This window comes from Melanerpes formicivorus, unplaced genomic scaffold (assembly GCF_026170545.1).
Source record: "Melanerpes formicivorus ecotype bairdi unplaced genomic scaffold, bMelFor1.0.p_v2 SCAF_16, whole genome shotgun sequence".
Taxonomy (NCBI): domain Eukaryota; kingdom Metazoa; phylum Chordata; class Aves; order Piciformes; family Picidae; genus Melanerpes; species Melanerpes formicivorus.
The window spans coordinates 13316457-13337425 of NW_027142368.1; the positions used below are offsets into that span (position 1 = coordinate 13316457).

The 20969-nt window shown below is 43.3% G+C and overlaps 1 protein-coding gene across 5 annotated transcripts in view; it reads right to left on the minus strand.

The window, feature by feature from the left end:
• PTPN5 (protein tyrosine phosphatase non-receptor type 5) overlaps nucleotides 1–20969 on the minus strand; it is a 75517-nt gene that overhangs the window by 40948 nt on the left and 13600 nt on the right. For all 5 annotated transcript variants that reach the window (XM_068148293.1, XM_068148291.1, XM_068148292.1 and 2 more), the window contains one exon: nucleotides 11579–11689. In XM_068148293.1, the coding sequence (XP_068004394.1) occupies nucleotides 11579–11588 (10 nt within the window). In that variant the 5' untranslated portion in view covers nucleotides 11589–11689. The remainder of the gene's footprint in view (nucleotides 1–11578; nucleotides 11690–20969) is intronic.

Genomic DNA, 20969 nt, shown 5'->3' on the forward strand with positions numbered 1-20969 from the left:
TTCTTTTTAAATAATACATCTCTTTGTTATGCTGTTTTCTTCAGTCAAAGGTTTCAAGTGCCTGCTGATAATTTTTGAGGTGCCTTGAGCTTTTGTAAAGAGACTCCAAGTTGACTTTTGGTGGAGCTGGTTGTCCCAAATGATTCCCAAACTCCACATTCCCTTTAAATTGAAAATGGAAAGCCACAAAGCAGCTCTAGTTCCACACTTCAAGTGCTATGGCTTTGCTCATGAAATCAGCCTCACACAGGAAACAATCAAGGAGAAGTGTCAACAGGACAACAACAATGCAGAGATGTGGAGGGTTGAATTCTCTGGAATACAATAACCAGCTCTCCCTCCCAAACTATAAATTTGTGCCTTTAGCCTTTGACTACAGGATAGACTTAAAGGGGCCTGAATAATCCCAAAGTAGCAGCAATAATTTTAAGCCAAATGGCCTCTGTGATAGAAGAGTGAATCATAACATTGATTTGGTTGGAAAAGACTTCCAAGTTCACTGAGTCCCATCATCAGCCTAGCCCCACCGTGGCCGCTACACCACGTCCCAGAGTGCCACGTCTACACGTTTTAGGAACACCTCCAGGGACGGTGACTCAACCTCCTCCCTGGGCAGCCTGTTCCAGTGCCTGACCACCCTTTCAATAAAGAATTTTTTTCCTAACATCCAAGCTAAACCTCCCCTGGAGCAATTTGAGAATCTGACAATTACAAGAAACCAGAACATTCTGGTTTCAGGAGCTTTTCAAAGTCTTTACTATTCATACTACTATCATCCAAATAGGTGTTAGCACACTTGTACTGCTTGAATTTCTTTTCATAAGTTAGTAACTTCTGCAGTTTTAATGCTAACCTCATGATGTGTTTCTAATTTCTTGAGTGCCTTACTAGCCTGGTGTCCTGCAGTTATTAAATCCGCTTTCTGCTCTGGTGAATGAGAGAGTTTGCAGCCTGAAGCAGATGGGTGATATGCTGGCTTCCTGCCAGGTTCAAATGTGAACATTTTGATGTCATTCATTTGGGGATAGCCTGCTTTACTAAGTGACTAAAATCTTATGCCCTGGAGCCTTCAGCAAAAGCATTTCAGAAAGCCACTATCACATTCAACAGTTATTTCAAAGACATTCTCTTTCCTGAGCAAATTAAATTATATCAAGACCAGTCTCAACAATCATCTTCAGCCACAAACCTGAGACATGCCTCAAGGGTACTATCCCAAGTATAAGCATTTTGCTTCCTTTCATGCATTTTAAAAGGCTGTGCTTACACTGCTTGGCTACCTCATAAAGCAATGGTATCACTCAGAAACTGTACCAGAACAAGCACTGGTGGAAATTAAGGGTGTGGACCTCCAGAAACAGGATGTCCACACTCAATTTTATCTCTCTCCTAGAGTGCAATGTCCACCCAGGGCTACGCTGTTTCTAGGCTTTGGCCTGCACAATTGAATATCATAGTATCATTCAGGGTTGGAAGGGACCACAAGGATCATCTAGTTCCAACCCCCCTGCCATGGGCAGGGACACCCCACACTAGATCAGGCTGGACAGAGCCTCAGCCAGCCTGGGCTTAAACACCTCCAGGGACGGGGCCTCGACCACCTCCCTGGACAACACATTCCAGGGTTTCACCACTCTCATGGGGAAGAACCTCCTCCTCACATCCAGCCTGAATCTCCCCATCTCCAGCTTCATTCCATTCCCCCTAGTCCTATCACTACCTGAGATCCTGAGAAGTCCTTCCCCAGCCTTCCTGTAGGCCCCCTTCAGATCCTGGAAGGCCACAATTAGGTCACCTGGGAGCCTTCTCTTCTGCAGACTGAACAGCCCCAACTCCTTCAGTCTGTCCTCACAGGAGAGGTGCTCCAGCCCTCTGATCATCCTTTTGGTCCTTCTCTGGACACCTTCCAGCACCTCCAGATCCCTCTTGTAATAGGGGCTCCAGAACTGGACACAGTACTCCAGGTGGGGTCTCCCCAGAGCTGAGCAGAGGGGGAGGATCACCTCCCTCGACCTGCTGGCCACACTTCTCCTGATGCAGCCCAGGATCTGATTGGCTTTGCGGGCTGCAAGTGCACACTGAGAGCTCCTGTTGAGCTTCTTGTCCACCAGCACCCCCAAGTCTCTCTCCAGTTTAGTGCTCTGCTACCTCTGTAACTGCAGCCCCTTCATGTTAGGGACATGCTTAGAAAGTTAACCTGTGGTTAAGTATAGTGGTCTCATTAATCTCTTCTTCTCCCTAGGTAACCACAAAAAGTGGTCAGTGCCCACAGGAGAAGGTAAATGTCACTTTGTTTATTTGTGTCTTGCCTACAGGAGCTCCTATACTATGCTCATCACCATGATTACACAGCCTTGAGTAGTGAATTAAAAAACACAACAGCTTGCCTTCTCATCCTCTTCCCAGTGAGGGAACATGCACAGAGCAATGTTTTGTCTAGATAGATAAGCAGACATGCACAAGTTGTTAAGCATCTATGTTGGAGAAGGTGAGACAAAAAAAGCACACTCTGATGACAAGCTTTGCAATTATTCTGGGAGGATTTTGCACCACTTGTCTGCAGGCAGGAGCCTCACTCTATAGAACAATCCAAAGAAACAAACATCTCATGGATGCATGCATCCCAAAGCTCCACCTGATCCAATGTAACTGCCTCACACCACGCAGCCTCATGCTGAGTGACCTTAGCAGGAGCTAACATTGATCAGCAGGTCTGCTAGGAGGTAAGCAAACCTCTATGGAGACACCATTTTGGATCCTGCATCAGTGGCGCATTTCTGCTTCTAGCTCCAGGGCCAGCTTGGTATCAGCTAGCCTAGGAATTTTTGTTCTATACTGAAGCAAATGGTGCAGAAATGCTCTTCAATACCTCAAATGTAACCTGATGTTACATGGAAGCAGGTGGCAGGTGTGCTGCATTTGTGGGAGGCATAACCACCAAGGAGGCATGCTTAAAACCTCCCACTGCTACAGGTATAAAAGGTCTCACAGCATCTCTGAAGATGAAAATTTAACCACCTCATCAATGCAACACAAATGGAGGCTATTTTAAAACACCTTGATTAAAGCATTTCTTCCTTTTCAAGAGCTCCTGGTTTAATAAGATTTGTAATTCAGGTCACCACAAAGACACCAATCACATCCTTATGGACTTCTGGTTGCCACACTGCTCTGTCTCCATGCTGGAGCACCCTTACGTGGTGTACTATTCACGAAGTGTGAGTGACAGCACATCAGTGGGAAGGAAGGGAAACTTCATCCACATGGCTACACTGCTGCTCTGCTACCCAGAACACTTCACCTGCATTAACAGGAGATACTGAATGCCTCATATCAATTCTCTCCTCACACTAAGGTATATGCTTGACTTAAACATGAAAAAGTTAAATCTGCACTGAGTAACCTTGGAAATCTCATCCTTAGCTTGTAAGGACCAATATAGTTCTTTCAACCCCACCCCACTTCTGTCTTCCTCAAAGGGCAGATTCCACTAGAGCACTTTTTTCTCCCTGCACCCCTCAACTTCCAGTGACAACCACATGCAGTACACTTTGTCCTGGCAATAACATCAATTGTGCTGGGAAGATGTGCCAAGAAAGAGCTATGACGTCATGCACAGCCCAGGTACCGGCACTGTGATCTATTGCAGATATGCTGAGTGGAGAGAGAAATATTAAGTCCTACTTCTGGGGGATAACTCGAACATCTCTATCCTCACATCTCTACAGAGCTTGAAATGGCCTTACCAACTGAAAAGACTGAATCCATCCACACATCCAACAGGAACAGCACTTTACTAGCACACAAAACAACCCTCAGGAACAAAAGAGGCTTCACCTAATAGATGTTGCACAAGCATTTACCCCTATGGAAAATACCACAAGCTCTTCAATGTCCTGGCAAAGGACATTCAGAACCTGCCAGCAGCAGTGAGCACACAGGGTGCCAGAAAGGGCCATTTTGAGAGCTGCTGCATGAGCATGACAAAAGGGAAAAAAGACAGCTCTTCTGAAAAAGCTTTCTGTATTTATCCTTGTCTCCCCCAGAAGCCATACAAAATGGAAGGCACTTAGTGCCTTTCAGGAGCACCACCCCTCTTCCTGAAAGCCTGAAAAAATTGGTCAGATGAAACTTTTACCTGTTTCAGGAGGAATGCTGCCTGTGCAAGGAAGCTGGGACCAAGGCTTGCAGCCTAACCTGCTCCCCTACTATTTCTGGTCTTAGAAGTAAGAGGTCTATTTAACATGCATATGGGGGAGACAAAGTATTCAAACTGCTAAAGACTTTGCAAAGCAGCCACTCTGGACTGTCATTTGAAGGTCAGTATCCAACATACAGTAGTTCTCTGTCTATTGTCAAACAACTGCTGGAGCAGAAAGGAGTTTTAATAGAATACTTTAGTTAATTAAATCTGGAACGTTAATGGGTTTTTCATAACACTGTGGCACTGTATCTATGAAAAGCAATGAAAAAATGGTTCTATTTAGAAGTGGTAATAGCTGTAGTCTTTGAACATATGCTTAATGAATAAATCTGTTAGGAAAAAAAGGCCTGTGTGTATTGGAGGGGGGTAGGATGTTTGTTCTCACTTAAAGCGTGCCATGATGGCAATCATCAACAGCAAATGGCCTCTATTGTTGGGACTAAATAAAATTCCACTTGGCCATTTACTTTCAGGTGAAATTGCTGTTTTCTTTTAAATAACACACTCTTGTAGCTAAACAGCTGAGTTGAAAATAAAGCAATGCCAGACGCCTTCACATGCTTTGGTAGGTGCAAAGAACCACAGAATAGTAATATCCAGGCAGCTTGCTACCGCAGCATGGGGTGCAGCACACAAGGAGCCAAACAGACTACAGTGAAGAGGCATTCAGATCCCATGGTGAGAACAGTCTAACAACCCAGTGCTAGCACATAGCATAGAGGTGGGCACAATTTCAGGGATGAAATTATATGGAATACAGTGCAGCACAAAGGCTGAACAGAATAGATTATGTAAAGCTCAGATGACAACCAGCAAGCTGTGATGGCAAAGCATGCAAGTACAAACTCAAGTCTACTGGGTTTCCATTTCCATGAGCAGGTGGATGAATCTAGTAAGATGGTAGATTCGTTCATGAAATGAAAATACAAATTCCTGAAGCTGGGATGTAAGGATGGAAGATATCCACAGTTAAGCCATAGCTGTCTGGGTTATTTTTAAAGGAAGCTTGACAGATGTTGCTAAAATGCACTTCAAGAAAGTCAGATGTGTCAATATTGATGCAGCTCCTCTTCTGTCCTCCCAAAAGCTCCCACAGTGTCAGAATTTCTCCTTTCTCCACCAAATCTGAGAGCTGAAGCTCCTTAGTTCAACTGAAAACCCTCCTAAGGAAGGTTCAGCAAGACAGACTACCCTTCCTGTTCTTTCCTTCAGTAACATGCTTGAACATGGTCTCTTTTGTGCGATATAGTCAGCTCTCGAGAGGAAGACATACTTTGTGGGAACTCCCAGGTTGCATTTAGCCAGTTTTCCTATTGCAACACACTGCAACTGGAAATCTAACAACCAGCTGAGATACTGCTTCTTTGCTAACTCCTCTCAGGCAGCAGGGTTAGGAGACTGCTCCTCAGTGATTTGTGACAGTTGAGCGTGACTTACCACCTGCCCTATGTCAGCTTTGCTAACTCCTCGATCCTTGTGGTTCCTCCTCTGTAAGAGCTTTTCCCTGTGAACACGCAGAGCAGCCCCAGTTTACCAAAGATCAGAGATCACCAGTAGGTGGAAAGAGATAAGAAGATGCACAAAGATCAGGCAAGTCCCAGGTTCCCAGGACTTTCTTCTCTAAGAGAGAACTGTGATACCATAAAGAAAACATTCCATCATTAAACCCTCTAATTCCCGGGCATCGCATTCCCCTCTCACCCTTCTTAAAGCTATCCTTGTTGAAATACTTTTTAATTGAGGCTTCTTGCACTTCCCCCTGGTGACAGGGATGTCACCAGCAGGGCTAAGGAAAGCATGAAACCTCAGTGTGCACACTGGTAAGGCAGAGCTCTAGCAAGCACAATTTCCAACAGCAACAGAGGCTTTTCAGATACTCCTAACAACAGATCTCCACAAGGTAAGTTTGCTTCAGCTAGAACAATAGTCTGTAAGACTACTGCAGACACACACACCAGTAAGTTTCTATTCTCAAAAATAACTAGCATTTTAACCAGGCTGATGTTCAGCTTGTTTCGGGGTGTATTCATGATTAATTTGTCCATTAACCAATCAGTCCCCCAACTCTAACAATGACCAGGAGGCATGCATGTAAAATGGTATGCAACAATGCACCTAATTCAAAACATCCCACAATCTTGGACCAGCCCTTGGGTATTTCTGACCTCTAAAATATTTGTTCTATGACAGTGAACCAGGTCCTACAAATCCACTCTGATCAGGTGACACAGAAGATGAAAATTAAGCTAGACTACAGACTAGCAGCAACAAGCAGAGAGAAGATAAAATAAAGGTGACAAGAAAAGGTATGTTTGAGAAAAATGGAAATGAGAACATGTGATGAGAGAAGAAATGAAAGAAGGAAAATAACTACAAGGCCATAAAAGATGCCCATAGAAGAAGGAGGAGGAGGAGTGTGAAAGCCTGGCAGAAGGACTGAGTGGAGACTAAAAACAGCATCTGGCAGTAGCTCAAATCAAACAAGGCAGCATATGCAAGAAGTGCAGTACAATGAAAACTTCCTCTTGAGGCTTAAGCAACCTCAGAGTTAAAGCAGAGTCCTTCTTCCCTCTCCTCCAGACTACCTTGCTCTGAACTCTGAAGCAGGATAAAAATCCAGTTAAAGTTTCCTGTGATTATCATTTCCCAACTGCCACTGGGAGCTCCTCAAGGAACTTTTCCAAGGCAAAGCTGAAATCAGATACTGCAACTGGAAATACATCTTTATTTAATCTGGGGAAGAAAGAGGCAGGGTGGCATGCACCTGGAGGAGGTGCATACACAGGAAGACCCTTTCATAAAGGTATGCCACACAGAAAACATCTTCCAAACATTCCAGTTATTGCTTCTCCTTTAAGATCTTGACAAGGACAAAAGCACTGCTCTGAGCATTTGCTCAGGTTACCCATACAACACAGTAAATGCACGTTATCCACATATTCAATCCATTGGGAAATGCTAAATTTTCCAACCATGGTTACAGGGAGGTGGTTGAGTCACCATCCCTGGATGTGTTTAAAGGTCGTTTAGATGTGGTGCTTCGCAGTGGTGAACTTGGCTGAGTAGGGTTAATGGCTGGACCCGAGGATCTCAGGGGTCTTTTCCAACCTGCACGATTCTAGGATTCTTTTGATTCTCCTTGTGACTGTGGCTGACACTCTCACAGCTTCTACCCAGTGCATTGTGAATGCCACCTCTTCACGATTTGCAATGGAAATGGGGAAAAAAAACCCAACCCAAAACCTCAAGAAAATGGGTGGGATTTTCCATGCCAAAGTCAGAGTGGCTTTTTTTTCCCCATGGTTCTATTTGAATTCCATCTGCAAGCATATGGTTAGCCACACTCTGCTCATGTTACTATATAAACATTTTATAAGCACAAATCTCTTTCTGAATCAAGCATTTGTTAGAAATGCTGACTTCTGTTCATAATTACCACAGGGAAACCATGGAATGTCCATGTAATGAATGCTCAATGTGAAATGAATGGGCTCTCAACTTGTATTTCTCAAACCGTTAAGAAAACCATCTCTCTTCTTCCTTCCACTATGTTCACAGAGAAGCATTCTTGCCACAGAAAATATATTGCTATGTTTTACTTCCCAACCAGAAGCAGTAAGAACCACAGAGAGCCAGACTAAGGCTTCCTCATTCACCTCCTCACTCTTCTCTTCTTTTTGCAAGGAATTGCCCCAAAGTCATCAGGATTATTTGTGTAACACCATCAAATGAAACCAGGCCCACAACAAACACCACCCTCTCATGCATTGCAAATAACCAATGCCTGCCTTAAAGTTCCTTCAAGCCAATTACATAATCTTGAAAGAAAGCAATAAGGACTGCAGCTCTAAAACTGGCACATGCTAATTTACCAAATAGATACCTGTCAAAAAGAATAGACAGACATTTCATTTAACTCTTTGCTGAAATCAGGGTTCCTGTAAATCCAGTGCACCCTGGCACTGCAAACTGCTTCAGTCTCCTCATCTCCCTGAGTCTCAGATGCTGCTCAGAGATGGACTCATGTTTTCATCAATTTAGTTTTCCACAGGGTTTGGTGCACATGCTGCAAAGAAACTTGCTCTAACAAAGATTTACCTGAAAGATTTCAGCTTCAAAATGTCAACCCAAGTGCTCACTCCTTCAAAAATAGCATGGTAATTTTGCTCATCCCCACAGACTCATGTGACTTCTTTTATCTGTATCCTGCTCTCCTCCCGCACCACAGCAGCTTGTGGCTATGTCACATAGCTACACAGCAAAACTTTGCAAGCCTCCAGGAACACCATCCAGTTTTATTTCACTCTGCATACTTTTGCTTCATGTGCTGTGCTGGATGCAAGTGCATGCAAAATCTAACATGAGACAGTTCTGCAAAGTAAACAGCCTTCTGCTTACTGAAAATGACCACTTTCCCATCACTTTCACTGGCTTTTCACCGGCCAGCATAAACATATCCTAACAGTCTCCCAAGGCATTTGTCAGAACTTGAACACTGCTTTAACATTTGGCCTCCAACCTACCCTAAGCAAGCGATGCACTGGAAGCTTCTCATTAGCTCACAGGCTCTGCAATAAAGACAACAATCTTTTCTTTGTATCTCTTTTATTGGTTGTTCAGTTTAGGCACTAAATCACTGGAAACCTCTGGCCCCATCTTACAGAGCATTTTCTGCAGTACTGCAGTTCCTTAGTGTGTTAGTGACAGCTGAACAGAATGACACACCCTTTGCCTTAGCCAAATTGGAAACAAAGGCCAGCCTACAGTCCTACAACAATGCCTGGACAACGACTTCAAATCTTTTTTGGAGCATCTCCCATCAACTTTAAAGACCTGGATTTGCATTTCATACACCATTTCCTAAGCCTTCATCACTGATACCTTCTAACAGTCCTTGCCTCTTGTGGCAAAACCAGTCTGTGCAGCTACCTCAGGCTGAGGCCTCCTCAGGACACCACCTCAGCAAGCACACTTGCCAGAAGCAGCCTATGCAAACAGATGTTCTTCCACGGTACTTCACCAACGCTTCCGTGTTCACACCATTATGTTAACTTGAAGGCAAGAGCATGACCTTCAGCTCACATTCAGCTGGAAAGCTTTAGCACAGGGGTTTTTGTGGGAACTATTCCACTTTGATGTCACATGACAAATGACTGCTGATCTTTTCTTTCTTCCCTCCCACATCAGGTTTTCCCAGGCTAAGCTCTTCTGCAAGGCAGAACTACCCATGCCTTATTCTGCAATAAAACCAAAACTGCTTGAAAAACTTCCCTTTGTGTTGCCCACATATAAGGGGCAAGCCAGTATCACTGTTGAATTAAAGACCTTTTTGACAAACAACCTGCAGGCTATGTGCATGAACAGAGGATATTTCTGCCAAGCTGAATTCAATGGAGATGAGGAGAAATGAATAAAGAGAGGAAATGCTTCTCTCAGGCAGTGCCAAAGCCTAAGTGTAAATCCAATGGGAAGAAGTGAGGTGCCATCTAAACCAGGGGAAAGAAAAGCAATTTTAAAGACAGACAGAACCCAAAAAGCACAACTGCCAGAACCATTCACATATTGCCTGCCTCAGAGCAGCCATCTTGGTGGATAGGAAATGAAACACGAAGACATTGCATTACATAATGAAATCTTTCAGTATGTAAGAATATACTTCATACACATAAGACTCCCACACTGCATTTATAGCACACAGATGTAATTTGTTTTATTTCTTTTACACTATCCAGTTAAAAATAGGACATGTGTGGTTTCTGTGTTGGTGGATGTATCAAAAATCACTTGTGGTTTAAACTTCCTACTTTTTAAACTACATTTTACTACAAATTTCAGTGCAGCAATGAATCTGATAATCTCTGCAGAGTAAGCTCTGAATTCACCCTTTCGTATAAACAGCAGAATTGCATTTACATCTTGCTTTGAAATGAATATATTCTATTTACATCTTGATTTGAAATGAATCTATTCTGTGACCACAAAGATCAGGCAACATCATGTCATGTTTTCACTTATGCTAGACCCTCAAGATGAAGTGCCTCGAAGCAGAAAGTGCATGTTTGTCATTGACTAGATGTTTGCACGTGTCCTAACAGAATGAGGCTTCAACTTACTTGGCACACCTACACACCACCTCAATATAAAAGTTAGTAAGAGTGGTGTTTCTGGCCTAGGTTTAACACTGGCCTCCTCAAAGGATCTGGACAAGACTGTGGTACAAAGGCAGCAAAGAATATTGGCATGATTCAATGAGCTTACAGAAAGGAAAGAGCATCCTTTCTGCCATCAAATGAGTGCAAGTATTGGCTGTCAGCCAGCCAGAGCTGACCACTTAAATCTCTAAAGAAAATGGGGAACACTCAGGAGAAACATCTGCAGGTTACCTGAAGTTTGTCAGGATTCTTACACAAGTAATAAAAGGTGACAGCTCATAAAGGGCTTTCCAGGAGTGAAGTGTACAGGCATGTGGAATCAACTCATTCACTTCTACAGTTTGTTCTTCTATACAACATGCTTTTGCCCTCTAGATACTCCCAAATAAAGGCTTGCAACATTCTTTTTCCAGAAGCTACCTCACAGTGTGGAATTGATTCCAAAGGCATACCTGTACTGGTGGGAATGGCTTCTGTAGCATAAAAACAACCACAGCAAGTAAGAAGACATCTATACCTGCAAGATGGTTAGACAGGCTGGACAAGCACAGCACTAAGGCATATTTAGGCTGCAAGCAGAAGGTAAATAGATCAGCTAACCAGTAAAAAGAAGAAAAGTTTATCTGCCCCTGATGCACTGTTGAAAGCTCAAAGTCTAGTAATTTTAAGAGCCCTGACTGCCCAAACAGGAAACTCTTTCTGGTAAGAGAACATGCTTAGAACCAAGTCCAGGATGACTGGGAAACACCCACTTCCTTCATGATTAAACAAAACTAATTAGTGGTTACCACAAACAAATTATACCATCTTTGAGACAGCTATGGGTTTGATTTAAAAGGGCTTCCTAAGGTGCTACTAGGAGACAAAGGCTCAATCCTTTAGACTTTCTAAGGAAGTTAAAATGGAGTTCATGGACATCACACAGGCAATGGAAGCAAAATAGACTCTTTGCATGATGTGAGGTCTACAACTATAATAAAAGATGCACTCTATTTCAAAAAGATCTGGCAAAAAAGACCTTCCATGCTAACTGGGCTTTCCAAAACAAAAACACCTAAGACTTGCAATGAATTTTCCTTTCCTTTTTCTGGTTGTTTTGGTTTGTTCCTTGTTCCTTTCATTCACCAAGATTAGGACAACTTCCAGAAGAGAGATATGACTGTATTTTTCATCTGCACTGAAGTGACAGTATGATACATATGTTCTTCCTTGTCTTACTTACCATCTGACATGCACTCAGTTCTTTCAGTCACATAATAGCTCAGTTCCAGTGTCTGCTCCAGGACAGATGGTCCTCTGGGATTATCATTTATGTCCTTTATGCACTAAAATCCTAAAAAAGTAAGGGGGGAAAAAAACCTGAGCATTAACACTATCAGATCTTCAGGAATCATTCAGGGTTTTGACAAATTATTTTTCTTCAAAGAAATTCTAAAAGACCACAATGTGATGTTCACCCATAAAGGAAGTACCAAGCCACTGGTCTGAGGGGTACAACATGGAAAGGAGATAAACATTCCTGTGTTGTTATTGATCCACTTGCTTTTGCTTATTGTCTGCATGCAGGAACTGATATCTACCTGAAGCCTTCTGGATGCCTTAGGAGTCATCTGCTCCACATGGAAAACACCACCTGCTGAAATCATAATGGCCAGTTTCAATATAATCTCAGAGTGCTTCAAGGTCTGCCGGCACAGGACAGAAACTCTCCCTATTTATTTGTGAAGGACTGCTGAATGTGTCAGACCTACCCACACAGTGGGGCTGAGTACAGAATTTGGAAACAGACAGTCCATCACAGCCTCCTCCAAGACTGTGTCCCACATGCCAGGGGAGCATAGCAAAAATATGGCTCAAGAGGGTCATGAGAGCATGCAGAAAGAAATTCACCTCTAGCAAGCTGCAAGGACTTTTTCCTTCTTTCCAAATTCTGCTCAGGGAGGGGGCAGAGATGGATTCTTTGTCCAGATTATGACATGCTCTGTCTTCAAGGCTTATGATTTGTCATCAACCTCTAAAGCACCTTGCATTGTGAACATCAGGCCAGTTCATGCAGTGTCTCATCTGAAGCCCACAGAAATCAATACAACTCTTTCTATGATACTAACACACTTTGAAGCACAAACCCAACCAAGAAGTCTGCTGAAAAACAAGAGTATAATGGACTAAATCCTGAAAGAGCCCTCTCTCACAGAGATCCTCCTGTTGAAATCAGTGTTTGTTGTGTTAGAAATCGATCTTTCCAGCTCTGAAACAGGCTACTAAATCAATGACCACCTAGATAGCCAGACTTCACCTCTGAGGTGACCACTGCATATAGACAAGCACAGCTGGATGTTGAAGCAAAATGTATTTAAAAGCAAATCACATTCTTAGAAGACACAACAAGACAGCAGCCAGGTAAAAGCCAATCAGCAGAGTCACATGTGAGGCACTCCTCAAAAAAATCCCCACAGATATGGCACATTTTAGCATTTAGCAATCCTCTGCTACCCAGGACAAGGGACTGCCAGGTTAAGGGAGGAAATCTGCTGTAAAGGTCTTTCACTTGTAATACAAGCACATTATGGAGGAACTAGGTAGATCCAAGGATAAGAAGTACTGTCTATGTACAGAGTGTGCATCAAAACACAATCCAGAAGTTGTTCTTTATGCTCATGTCTGATTTTTCTAGGTTTAAGAAGTTATTTAGGCATTTATAGCCACTTAGAAACACCTCTCTTCCCTCCCTTGCAGGAAGAGATGACAACTAATTATTTCCAGCTAGATGGTTTTATTAAGTTTGTTTCCTCATGTGTTTTCTCCAGTCAAAGCTCAAACACAGAAAAGATGTCTTGCAGGCAAGTCCCAAGTGGAGCCAAAGAGGAAAAAAACTGAATCGGTGCCTCTTGACACGCTACTGAAGGCCAAGTTGAATCCTTAAACTACACCAAGTGATCTAATAAAAGACACTGTTCCTCTCCATACGTCTCTCCTTTTGCTACCACATCTTGACACAAAGTGCTTGGGCTTCAGTATATGAAGTTATTACTTCTGTTAAGTGGCAGTGTAATTAACTTTCCGTGCTCTCCATCCGATGCAAACAGAAGCCAAGATTGCCAAAACTCAAGCAAAAATTGCTTAGTGCTCTTACAACAGCAGACTAAGATGATGTACAGGTAGTTCCTGTGGTTCAGCTGACACAAGGTAACTTGATCACACACCTTAGTTTTTAACATGAAACTGTTTGCAATAACAAATGCTTTCTTTGACCTTCCTGAATACAATCCACCACAATATCCAAATGCTGGTATAGAAGTGTTTGCTTTACACCCAATACTGTGCAAGAAACTTGGCATCATGATGTTTCCAAAGGGGTCAAATGAAGAATAGAATAAACCAGGTTGGAAGAGACCTTCAAGATCATTGCGTCCAACCCATCAACCAATCCAACCCATCTAAACAACTAAACCATGGCACCAAGCACCCCATTCAGTCTCCTCCTGAACACCTCCAATGACGGCGACTCCACCACCTCCCTGGGCAGCCCATTCCAATGGGCAATCACTCTCTCTGTATAGAACTTCTTCCTAACCTCCAGCCTAAACCTCCCCTGGCGCAGCCTGAGACTGTGTCCTCTTGTTCTGGTGCTGGCTGCCTGGGAGAAAAGACCATCATCTGCCTGGCTACAATCTCCCTTCAGGTAGTTGTAGAGAGCCATAAGGTCACCCCTGAGTCTCCTCCTCTCCAGGCTAAGCAATCCCAGCTCCTGCTGAAGCTGTAGGCAAAGGCCTGTATCTCACAAGCCCTTGCAGCTTCAAGAAAGGAGGAATTAACTTGTCTTAAGCTATACACAACTTTTGCAGTCTCTTTCAGTACAGGTGCCTTGGTAGACTCCATACTTAGTCTCTTTCTCCACATTGGCTCTAAACTCTAGCATTAGAATAGCATAGACCAGGTTGGAAGAGACCTCCAAGATCATCACGTCCAACCTATCATCCACCACCTCATCAACTAAACCATGCAACCAAGCACCCTATCAAGTCTCCTTCTGAACACCTCCCAGTGATGGTGACTCCACCACCTCTTCAGGCATTCCTCCTCCTCTGCTTCCTCTTTCTCCCACCACATAACTTCAGGACAGGTGCATTTTTAAACTGCTGTAGGAAATAAAGCCATCTACTGCCTCACATACACCATCCATCCTCTGGCTCTCTAACAGCATGCCAAAGACCAGAAGAAAATACCACTAAAGCAAGGACAGTCAGGAATCACTCCTGTCTCTGAAAATGCACATAGCCTTATTCCCAACTACCTTACACCTTGCAGCTAGTGTCAAAGCAAAACAAATATGAGAGCAATTTTGCACCTACTTTATACTGACATAGAGGCAGCATGCTGCCACGTGCCCATGACTGAGGAAAACCTTGAAGGCAGAGGAGTTGTACAGAAAACCAGTCACCTTAAACAAAGGCAATACACCTGCAGGATCTTGCCTCTACAAGTCGTGTGCTGTTCCTTACCCTGACGCGAGCAGCTAAAACCAGTCACAGGAGCACTTATTCATGCGCATAAGTGCCAGCAAAATCAGGCTCCGCGTTAAGAGAAGATGTTAGCACTTCATTTTGCTCTGCGGGAAGCCTCTAAAGGTTGTGTCACAGAGGACTGATAAGCACTTGCAAAACTTCTGCTAGCGAGCAGTCAGCAGCACATTCAGACTACTTCCTGGAAGCAAGAGGGACTCTCTCCTGTGCTCTTTCTGAGCAAAGCTCCACGTTTTTAAGCTACGAGTTAATTTTGCTGCAAACGCTGGCATAGTCTGCCCAGATACAAGTAAAAAGTGTGTGTACCATTATCTGAATATATAGCTGGGCACTGACAGCAGCAAGGGAGGTTAATGTGCAGGAGCATCATCACAGAACAGTAATCCAGAGAGCAGAACACAAAACTGTGAAATGTTCTATTGCTCCTGTCCACTCTTTCCCTAGGAAGGGCCTAGAATCTATTCCAAAGAACACGTAATTCAGGCAATTTGTAGCAATTTTGTGTTATATGATGTTCCCTCCATCTGCAACCCCAAATCAGCAAAGTATTTGCCTGAAAACAGACTACAGAGAGCCACATGCTCTCCTTTTGTCCTTACATTCCCTTTTCTCCATCTTAAAGGCAGACAAATCTGAAGACAGGGCCAAGTCTCCTGGGGCAGAGGAACAGAAACATGTTATTAAACCAAAGCGTGCATGTAAGTGTTTGTGTCTTGGGATCTGAAACTCGAGTTTAATTAACTAGCTGAGTGGAAAGCACAGTTTATGTAATGCAGACTATGTGTGGAGTCTCACTCCAGTCATTCACACCACCTTTTGTAACTGCCAGTCCACACAATGGACTTTTTTGCTGGTAAAAATAAAAGCAGATGGATTTAGATGCCAACTTTCAGGACGATCAAGAAAGAAGCAGCAGGTGTTTATAACAGAGGAAATAAAGGCAAATCTGTATTAAGCAGGCTACTAAATAGTTCTGTAAGGGAAACATAGCTTCATGGCTTCTTGAAATCTTAAAAAACAGTTTGTCAACAGATAAAAAGTTATTAAGTGCTAAAAGGATATTGACAGATGATGTCATTGTCAATGAGAGAGGCCTGAAAAGAGACAGAAGACCTCTGCCTTTCTCTGCCTGCACTCTGGAAGCCTGCATTCTAAAAGCCTGCATGCTTGTGAGACAAGCCAGTGAAAGTGTGATCAATTTGGACAAATTTTAGCTCTGGGAACAACCAAAGTCCCAACAACCACTGGAGGTGGGGAGATTCAGGCTGGAGGTGAGGAGGAGGTTCTTCACCATGAGAGTGGTGAAACCCTGGAATGGGTTGTCCAGGGAGGTGGTCGAGGCCCCGTCCCTGGAGGTGTTTAAGCCCAGGCTGGATGAGGCTCTAGCCAGCCTGATCTAGTGTGGGGTGTCCCTGCCCCTGGCAGGGGGGTTGGAACTAGCTGATCCTTGTGGTCCCTTCCAACCCTGAATGATACTATGAATACCTGACCATCTGGTTGTCAGGCCATGGAATTGTAACTTGGTGGTTTTGGAGTCTGTCTTTAGTTTCCACTGTCTCCATTTAAGATTCAACTCAAGAGACTTTCTCTCATTCTGTGTTTTCAGAGTTCTCAGCTCAGTAGGTCCTTAATATTTCTTGAAGAATTTAAATAAGACTACTATCCAAACATCAACACTTCAGGTTAGCTTCATGTTGCATTTATGATGATTTAACCTTCTGCTGCTGCAGAAAGAGGCGTTTGCTTCATCCTCTTCACTCTACTGCATACCCATCTATCTTCTCCATCTAGGCAGCAAGAAGGCTGCTGCTTCAGCTTGAAGAACTGATAGAAAACTCATTAGTTTGAGGGGTGGATTAGTCATCATTGGAGGAGTTAAAAGGGGACCATCTTCAGTGAAAGCTCACTGCTAGAGAAAATGCAAAGTTGAACTGCACTCTGCTTGCAGGGATTCACAGAACTTCCCTGGCTGTTCAGTTCAGTAGTACTTGCAGGTGTACTTTAGAACTGTGGCTAAGCAAGCATCAAGCAGGACTCAAATCCTGTGTTACAGCAGGCTAGGCTTGGTGAAAACTTCACACCAAGTTTATCAAAGAAGAGAGATCAAGCCCCCAACAACATTCTCCCTGGAAAGAACAAAAGGGTTTTCCCAGCCATTACAAAGGGGCAAACTCAGGTAATGACCGATGCTATGGGCAGGGCTACCCTAGTGCCATTTCTAGCAGTCACTGGAAATTCAGCTGTCAGCCAGTAGTTTAAAACAGACTTGGCTGCAGATTAAAACTATGACCAATATTGTTTTCTGTGCATAGGGATAAACATCCTGCTCAAGGATCTGAACTCCAATTTAAAAACAAAATCAAACATTAAGAATAAAAAGCACTCAGTATGGTTCTGAGACACGTATGTGGCTGCATCGCATATTCCCTGCCTACACTGACAGTGTGGGAGCTCTGTTAGTCATCTAATGCGCATATTTGCTTGGCAGAACGCCTTTACTTTCTCATGCAGGCAAGAAAGATTCTCTCTGCTTTATATTGTGTTCTTCCATCTTCATTGCATGTTCACAGACGGTATGACCAACTCAAACTACAAGCTGTTAGGAGATCAGTTCAAAGTGAAGGCCAAGGAGCAGAAGTTTAAGTACATCTGTAAAGACAAAGGCGACTTTTAGATTCACGTGCTTAGACTTTTCTGGTGAGACCTGACAAAACGTTTAAGGACCCTTTGTTGAATAGAAGCCTAATTTAGTTTCTTTCAACCCCAACACGGATCGTTTCACTATCTTCAAAGGGCATTACAGGTTCTCAGCTGGCTTGCTTTGACTTCTCTACCGCCATTCTGGAAGAAGCCGGAGCAGAACCTGAATTTAATTTCCAAGTAAGGTTGTCACCAGAGCTCCTGACCCAGACTACAGCAGGATCACATGAATCCCATCCCAGTTTCAAACACACACAAGAAAGGTGTGCCTTTCTAGCTCAGTGCTGACCATGATTTGCAAAGAGGAAAGGAACAAGGCAGATTTCCAGGGTGCCTCAATGTTGTCAGAACTTGAAGGAATTACTTTGTCCATTTTTCCACCTAATGGCCCCAGATGCTGCAAATTAGTATTTCACTGTGTAACAAGTTGCTTTGTACAGAATTAACAAAGCACAAACTCAATTGCTTTCTGACACACAAGGCAAGAAATGTCTTGAGGGGAGGTAGTGTCTCAGTGGAGAACCCACTTAGCCTTGACATAAATGCAGTAGTCAGTGTTAAGTCTCCACTGTGGAAACCAGCAAGGCCAACCTTCAAGGGCAGTCTGGGACTACCCTGCTGGACCTCTCCTAACCCCTTCCTTATTTTGAATGCCTTCAGCAATATGGGCTGCCACATCTCTGCTGGTCTTGCCCCAGATGTGCACAAACTTGGATTACTGAGGAGCAGGGCTTTGGTGTAATACCTGCTGACTGTGCTCACTGTACTACACCTAGCTGAAGAGAACAGCTTTTGACAAGCAGGAATTCAGAGTAGGTAAGATCTGGTCTGATCTAGAGGAGCTCCATGTCTTTAAATTCTGTGATGGTAAGACAAAAGAAATATGTGGGAAGAATCCACAATAACCATCTCAAGTTAATTAGCAATTAATTTAGTGAGCTACTGAAGTCTAGCAAAGATGAATCCTGGGAGATTCTGGTCACAGTTACCCTGATGTAAAGCTAGATTAACTCCTAGAGAGAACATCAATCTCCATGACAGTTACTTCAAATTTACTCCCAGCTACTCTGAATTTGTGCACTTGTTTTCACAGCCGTGTGGGAGATCTGTCTCAACACAAATCAGTTCTGCTCTCCTGCAGATTCTGCAAGGTACACAGAGTTACATTCCTGTAAAAATCCAGCCTCAGTGAAACAGGGAAATTAAATTCTCCGCTCTGATGAAACCTAAGCCTCCCACATAACAGACAAAAACCCCGCTGCAGAGCCAGCCACTACAAGTGGTCACAATATTCTCCTCAGCTCAATCTCCAGGCAGCAAGGATAATTCCTTCCCACAGGATTTCATGACACACAACAACAAGCATTAAAATTACTACATTCTTCTGCCTAGAACTCTTACACCAGATCTGCAGAGTGCAGTGTTGAGCCCAGACTCACAGCTCTACCACAATCCATGGAAGTCTCTCAAGGTCATCTAAGAAGGTAAACAGAGAATAAACACCTTCTAGCCATTAGCACTGGCCCATGTGATATACACTGCAGCTGCATCAAAGAAATTTGATATGAAAAAGGAGTTGTTGTCCTGCCACACAGTCCTTCACCCTTACGTCTACTCAACTCATGTCTGCACAGCCATCACTTCCTTCTCCCTCTACCCCTTAAACTACTGGATTCAAATTATGTAACGTCCCTTTCCACCCACATGAACCCTAATCTGAGTAGTGCAGCACTACTCATGATATTCTAAGCTGATTCAGGTAAGGAAATGCTTGCATGCTTCTGTGGGAGCCAGAGAACAGGTCATAAGTAACAAAGAGCAAAAATGAATCACAGGCAATGCACAAATGCAAGTGATGTAACTCTGAATTCAACACATGTCCAGACAGCTTGTTAAGTGGTTTGTAGAAACACTTGAGCCACTTTTGCTAGATGGTTTAAGTTCATGTTAGGAACTTGCATCAAACTCCTTCTCTTGGGGATTTTTTAAAGCAAAATACAAATCTCTCCATAACAGCCTATCACCACAGATCCTAACTGCCTCCTCTACTTTTGTGCTTTGCAGGAGCTGGCCATCTGAAGGCACACAGAATCTGCTTGCTATTAGAATAGAATAAACCAGGTTGGAAGAGACCTTCAAGATCATCACATCCAACCTATCATCCAACACCACCTAATCAACTAAACCATGCAACCAAGCACCCTATCAAGTTTTCTCCTGAACACCTCCAATGATGGTGAAAGACGTGTTGACAGTGTTACTCAGGATGATCCAGCAAGCTCAGGGCAGTCTTTACACATTCATAAGGATGTTTCTGGGCTCTATTTAATCTTGGGATATTTTTTCCCAGCTCTCATGTGCATTAGTGCTCTGAAGATTGTTTTACTGCTAAATATCACTGTGGATTCATGACCTCTCAGCATTCAATCTCCATCAAAGCAGTCTGATCAGCTTATGAACAAGCATCACACTAGCAAAACATATGGCCTGAGATGAGGTGGCCAAAATGTTCATGGTTCATAGCATTCATAGAGCTTAAGTAGTGCTAAGTCAAGGGTGGCACACTTTGCAGGGTAGGATAGAACAACAAAATAAATGCTGACCTTTATGGAAGATGACATTTTAGCTAAGCAATTATACACCAAAGAATTTCTTCTACATAGGCCAATTAGACCTCTCCAAAACCATTAAACTTTTATTAACTTGCCCACAGATACAAGTTATACCACAGGAGGATGAGGACTTTAAGATTGCTACTCCAGAGTCAATGTCTGTACATGGAGTCAAGGCAGTTACTGCACCGTGATGTTATGTGGATAACCTGTAACTAGCACACAGTATTGGAGCATCCCACAAACAACTCAGAAATAAAGCTAGAATTACACAAATCTCAGGTGCCTTTCCCAAACTGAGCTTCACCAACAGGTGAGAGGAATTCAGCTGGGTGCTGAGGGCTGGGTATGAATATCCTGCTTAATGTCTAGAAGATTAGCTAGACACCAACCTGTTTTCCTACTCTTTCTCTAGGATCTCCCCAGCTCCTGCCTAAGGTACAGCATGAAAGTAAACTGAAGTAAAACAGAATCCCTCACATCATCAGAATTGCCTTGTAGATGTACTGAAGACAAAGTGGATGTCAGTTTGAAAACTGCCATTAAATTTCCAGGAACCTAATCCACTGAGGAGTGTACTGCACCCTAGAGAGTCCTTAATGACTAGTGTCACATTTGCAATAGGCTGGTTAAGGTTGTGTCAGCATTTATACCATAAATCCCTAGTTCTATGTTAGCAAACCTACCCTGAAACTGAGACATGATACACAGCATTCGTGTCCACAAAGAGACTCTAGGAGGGAGGTGGAGAGAAAGTGTTGGTATTGGTGTAGATCTG